Below are 5299 nucleotides of genomic sequence, written 5' to 3' on the forward strand. Positions count from 1 at the left end.
TCAGATTGGGAATTTAGCTAGGCTACATCTACATGTCATTGAAGACATAGGTAGAGACCCTGTCTATGAACCAATCATTGCATGTCTGTTCGCCCCTGTCATTCCCTCACATACCCAGAAAAACACACAAAGACAGATCTTTAGGGAGGTAGGGCATGAAAATAGTAGTTCATCATTATTTTGCTCTCATCTCTAAAATACCATTAATTTAATGGACAAGGAATGTTAATCCAACTCTTTTTTTAAGCTGGTCATATGTTTTTGTGTATGTACAGTATGTGTGTGTGTGTGTGTGTGTGTGTGTGTGTGTGTGTGTGTGTGTGTGTGTGTGTGTGTGTGTGTGTGTGTGTGTGTGTGTGTGTGTGTGTGTGTGTGTGTGTGCATGTGTGTGTGTCTACACAGTGGCATAATCTCAATTTTAATCATAAGACCTTACGGCCTTTAAAATCAACTCTGGACCTCAAAGCCAGTTTGACTGCATTTTTCCATTGTTCCCCTCTAATCAGGGACTGATGTAGACCTGGGACACTAGGTGTGTGCAATTAATTATCAGGTATAACAGAAAACAAGCAGGCTCCGGACCTCGTAGTGTAAGAGTTGAATACTATGCATTGCTACCACTGCCCTACTCCCTGTGGAGATTGGAGATCTGAAAGGACGTGGCATAGGTATGGTAATAGCTCCACCTAGGCTTCAGATAGGCTAATTGGATTTAATGCCATATTGCTAACACCTGTCAAACCTTCTCAGATCACTGAAGTGCACAGGGCGTTAAGGTTGAGGTTTGACATTGGGATTGGGTCAGTATAGCTGTAATGATACCTTGCCTAGCTGCCACTACATCACACAGGTTTACACCACATCCCCCTCTGCTGGAGATGGATCATGTTGTATATGATCTGCTATAGTGCAAAACCAAACTCAATAAATAATGGTTTTATATATTTTTAAAAAATGTAATAGACAAGAGAACTTTTGAAAAGGATGACACTGTCCATATATGAATACAACAAAAGGCTAAAGAACAGGAAAACTAGAATTCAAAATTATTTTGGGGTTAAAACAAATATCTGGGGTAAAACTGATACATAGATTCACAGAGAATTTAAAAATAGCAGTTCAACATCATTGGTGAACAGTGTGGCACTCAAACAAGTAGAAAGAAACCCTTTTGAGTGTGCCCTACTATCACCCTGCGTTTATGAGTTTATTATCACTAGTAGCATGATTAAAATATGTCACATTGTCATTGAAACGAATACAATAGATATTTGATTGATAAATAGAAACATAGATGGTTGATAGGAACAATATTTAATACGCTGTGATTGTACTATTTTTCTTTCCAATATTCTAACAAAGGTGCTAGCTCAGGAATGAGGTCTGATGTCGTAAATCCCGTCATCCGGGAATATGATTAAATACGGTTTCGGGCATGCGCAGTTGTTCCTCAGTGCTTCGACCTCTGCAGCCGGTAAGTGAAGGGGAGGCAAATGGGGATCTACGCTGAAACATTTTAACAATCCATTTTCATCTTCTATTTAAAGTCTTTTTGATCCCACACCGACACATAATTTATGTGAATACAGTTGTTTTGCACATAACGTTAATCGTTTTCATGGATTTGCTGTATCTTTGAATTTGTAGTGAAATTATCATTGACCTTAGCGACTGTTCTCTCTCTCTTTTTGTTGTTGAGACAACCAGGTGACTCGTCTAGTTGATTTTATCAGTCAACACATTAAACTAATATGTACGCCTGTGCGAAGTTCGTCTCTACGCCTGCACTGGTGAGTTGTGAAATTAATGATGCATATAAGTTGTCATAGCATAATGTTAACTAGGCAAGTTAGATGGGCCTGCTGAATTTATACTTATTTGTGACTTAGGAACTGCATGCAATTGTGCACACTGAATTGTAAGTAACTTTGCTTGAAATGTAATTGAAATCAACGTAGCTAGCTAACCTTTAACCTTTAAAAATAATTATAATAATTGTTAAACCTGCTCTTAGAAAATAACGTTACCTCTTGTCACCTAAGCTAGGTTGCCAGCTTTAGCTATGCTTACGTTAGGTTGCTAACCATCGCTCGTTAGCTTTCGAATGAGCCAATGAGACTTTGTAATTTCAAGGTCATGCAGAAATAAAGCAGCATAGACTGCTTTCATTTGGCTATGTGCATTTGCTACTGATAATGTCAATCCTAGTTGTGCCCTTTGCCAGTTTGGCGTTTGGGTATTTTGGACCATGGCATTACATATTGATCCACTCCATAATGCCCTCTGAGTTGGTCGTCTAGGACATCTGCAAGGGCTGGTTCAGTAGAGGCAGATATTTGGAACTAAACACTGCAGTGCTTCCATGCATTTGTCATGTTTAACAGCACATTCTCCTCAGTAGCTTGCTAGTAGTATGTAGCAAGCTACTAGTTACTTGTTGTACTGCCCACATCTGACTTGTACAGTTGGTCAGTGGTGATGTACATATGATTTGGCAATGTGTCCCCTTGCGACTATTAACAAATGTTATTTATTTTTGTAGTGGTGTGTTTATAATCAAGTTACAATAATGTTATGGAAGTTGCATCACTTAACGTATACCATTTTTAAAAAATGTGCAGGTCCGTGCTGGATCCAGGGCATTATACAGACCTCTCTCTGCGTCTGTGCTTTCCCGGCCGGATGTCAGAACTGGAGAGGTGAGTGTCTACCTGCCCCTTTTACCCCTTAGCGCCCTTACCCTGAGGAACAACATCAACTGATGCTACCTTTTAGTCTAGATTTTTTCCCTTAGGTAAAATGTTGCTGATATAAATGATAAGGAAACAGCCCTCTGTTTTCTTCCAAATTTTATTGGGCCCCTCTGCAATGATTTAACTGTTGTCTTAATCATAAATGATTGTAATATTTATCTTCAAGCTGTTTTTATGATCAATTGGTTCATAATTTTTTTGTGACTTTTTATTTGTTGCTCCCAGGCTAGCACTGACTTTGTGCCACAGAGTGCCTTTTCTCAGGTAGCACTGCGGGGTTTCCAGACTAGTGCTGTGAGCAGAGACATTGACACAGCAGCCAAGTTCATCGGCGCTGGAGCTGCCACAGTTGGAGTGGCTGGTTCTGGTGCTGGAATCGGGACTGTGTTCGGCAGCCTTATCATCGGCTATGCAAGGTAAATATTGCCATTAGTAGATATTGGGGCGGCAGGGTAGCCTAGTGGTTAGCACGTTGGACTAGTAACCGGAAGGTTCAAATCCCCGAGCTGACAAGGTACAAATCTGTCGTTCTGCAACCTGAACAGGCAGTTAAGTTAACCCACTGTTCCAAGGCAGTCATTGAAAATAAGAATTTGTTCTAAACTGACTTGCCTAGTTAAATAAAGGTAAAAAAAATTGTATATATTTTTTTTATCAATATGGTGCCCTACTTTCTGCCCTTTATGTGAATCTTTGTTGATTTTTGTCAATGTTTTAAATAATGTTTGTGAAAATGGTTAACAATCGCTATGGCTGCAAGTCTCCCACAGTTTTGATTCATGGCACTAGCAATTATATTTTTTTCTCCCCAGGAACCCTTCCCTAAAGCAGCAGCTTTTCTCCTATGCTATCCTGGGATTTGCCCTGTCTGAAGCCATGGGTCTGTTCTGCTTGATGGTTGCTTTCCTGATCCTGTTTGCCATGTAAATAGGTCTACTGCAGCTGGTGATCATGATTTTGAAACCACAGCTGTGGCTACCTATTTTACTCGAGCAACCCACATTGTTCAGTGTTGGTCATAGAATTGTACATTTTCCAAGTTTTTGTTGAAGGCTGACAAAAGAAAAGGCATGTATTGTAAAAATGTAACCAATTACAGAATTAAATGCATGTATTTCACTTTAAAATGGTTTAGTTATTTTGTGTGTAGCCCCACTTCCCTGCAAAACATTTTCAAAGGAACACCAGATTTTGGATTAACAAATGCATTTCTCTAGTGTGTGCCCTTCAGCTCAAAACAAAGCATATAGGTATGTTAACTGCAGGTTGATTGCAATCAAGTGAGTTTAAGTAAATTTTTACTGTACTTTTGGTTATCATATGCTTTTCTTAATTGTAATAAATACTGAAGTCATCTTTCACTGGTGTAATACAATGTCCTCTTTTGCTATTCCATGAAAAATGATCAACTTGACTCTGCTTTGCATTTATTTTTTAGAACAGCCATTTAATATATGTTAAAGTTGCCAATAGATGCTGATATTGGGTCAGTTTTGCGTTAGGATTGGGGAAGCTGATCTGAGCTCTTTAACCTAGGGCAAACTTCACCCCAAAGCCATACATTTCACTTGATCTTGAATATATTTTAGAATTGGGGTGAGATTTAGTTCAGCTGTTGGATTACAATTGAATAGACACTTCCAATCTCTTGCATTTTGAGATTATAAACTTCATAGCGCTAAGTAAACATTTTGGTTGTCATGAGCAGATATTATTTATGGATACCGGTAGTTAAAACATTCATAGCAGAGATGATCTAACATTGGCTGTTTAATTTAATCTGCATGCAATTTGTAAGTCGCTCTGGATAAGAGCGTCTGCTAAATGACTTAAATGTAAATGTAAATTGAAACTGTTTGGGTCCATTGAATTTCACTTTCTATATTGAATACAAAACATGGAGTTTGGATCCTGTGCAGTGCCTGGGCTTTTGAATTGACCCTCCATTTCTCACACTATGCATTGCTTTGTAATAGTGGGATAGCCTTTGTTGGAGCATAGTTGATTTGGTGCTAATGCGAGGAGGATGCTTTAAGAGGGGGAGAGGGAATAATGCAACTGGTTGTATGTGAGTGGACAGTGCAGTGTGCTTCTAATGGCTTTGGACCTGTCTGATTCTGACCAATGCGTGTGTATGACTGGTGGCACAAGTAGTGGTCTTACCTTTGGACTGTAGGATTTATAAATCGTTAGCTCAAACATTGCCTGTACTATGCCTACTTGCAGAGCCGAATTTGCAGTTAAGATTTCCGTTTAGGATGTCCCAAAAAAACGACCACGAAATTACAAGGACATCTCAACGGTATATTAATCTAATCAGATGTATGGATTCTCTCATCCTTCTAACATGGTGATTTAACTGGATTGCTGCTGCACCGGTCCATGCTTTCCGGGATCCTTGGGACTTCCCAAATTGAAATTTTAAATAGTTACGGGTAGGGACATCCTAAGGATCCCAGATAGCACCAACCCTGCCCCATCCTTTTCTGGGCAGCTTCACATGGTAACCATGGTAAAACTACGGTCTAAAATTGAGGCTGATGGTC

The 5299-nt window shown here is 39.4% G+C and overlaps 1 protein-coding gene across 3 annotated transcripts; it reads left to right on the forward strand.

The window, feature by feature from the left end:
* The first annotated feature begins 1412 nt into the window (after positions 1–1412).
* Positions 1413–4114, forward strand: atp5mc3b (ATP synthase membrane subunit c locus 3b). Of its 3 annotated transcripts, none has more exons than XM_046320083.1 (5): positions 1413–1474; positions 1708–1790; positions 2622–2699; positions 2979–3169; positions 3566–4114. In XM_046320083.1, exons 2-5 carry the CDS (start codon positions 1752–1754, stop codon positions 3678–3680), a joined length of 423 nt encoding a protein of 140 aa, XP_046176039.1. In that variant the 5' UTR covers positions 1413–1474; positions 1708–1751; the 3' UTR covers positions 3681–4114. The 3 variants fall into 3 exon arrangements, with proteins under 3 accessions (XP_046176039.1, XP_046176041.1, XP_046176040.1); XM_046320085.1 differs by having other exon boundaries at positions 1450–1474; positions 1700–1790; XM_046320084.1 differs by lacking the exon at positions 1413–1474 and adding an exon at positions 1495–1579.
* Positions 4115–5299: the final 1185 nt, after the last annotated feature.

This window comes from Oncorhynchus gorbuscha, linkage group LG21, assembly GCF_021184085.1.
Source record: "Oncorhynchus gorbuscha isolate QuinsamMale2020 ecotype Even-year linkage group LG21, OgorEven_v1.0, whole genome shotgun sequence".
NCBI classification, from domain to species: domain Eukaryota; kingdom Metazoa; phylum Chordata; class Actinopteri; order Salmoniformes; family Salmonidae; genus Oncorhynchus; species Oncorhynchus gorbuscha.

Coding starts and splice junctions, on each gene's coding strand:
- atp5mc3b (XM_046320083.1), top strand. CDS start 1,752: ATGTACGCCTGTGCGAAGTTCGTCTCTACGCCTGCACTG. Junction 2,700..2,978: donor CGGATGTCAGAACTGGAGAG/GTGAGTGTCTAC, acceptor TGTTGCTCCCAG/GCTAGCACTGACTTTGTGCC. Junction 3,170..3,565: donor CTTATCATCGGCTATGCAAG/GTAAATATTGCC, acceptor TTTTCTCCCCAG/GAACCCTTCCCTAAAGCAGC.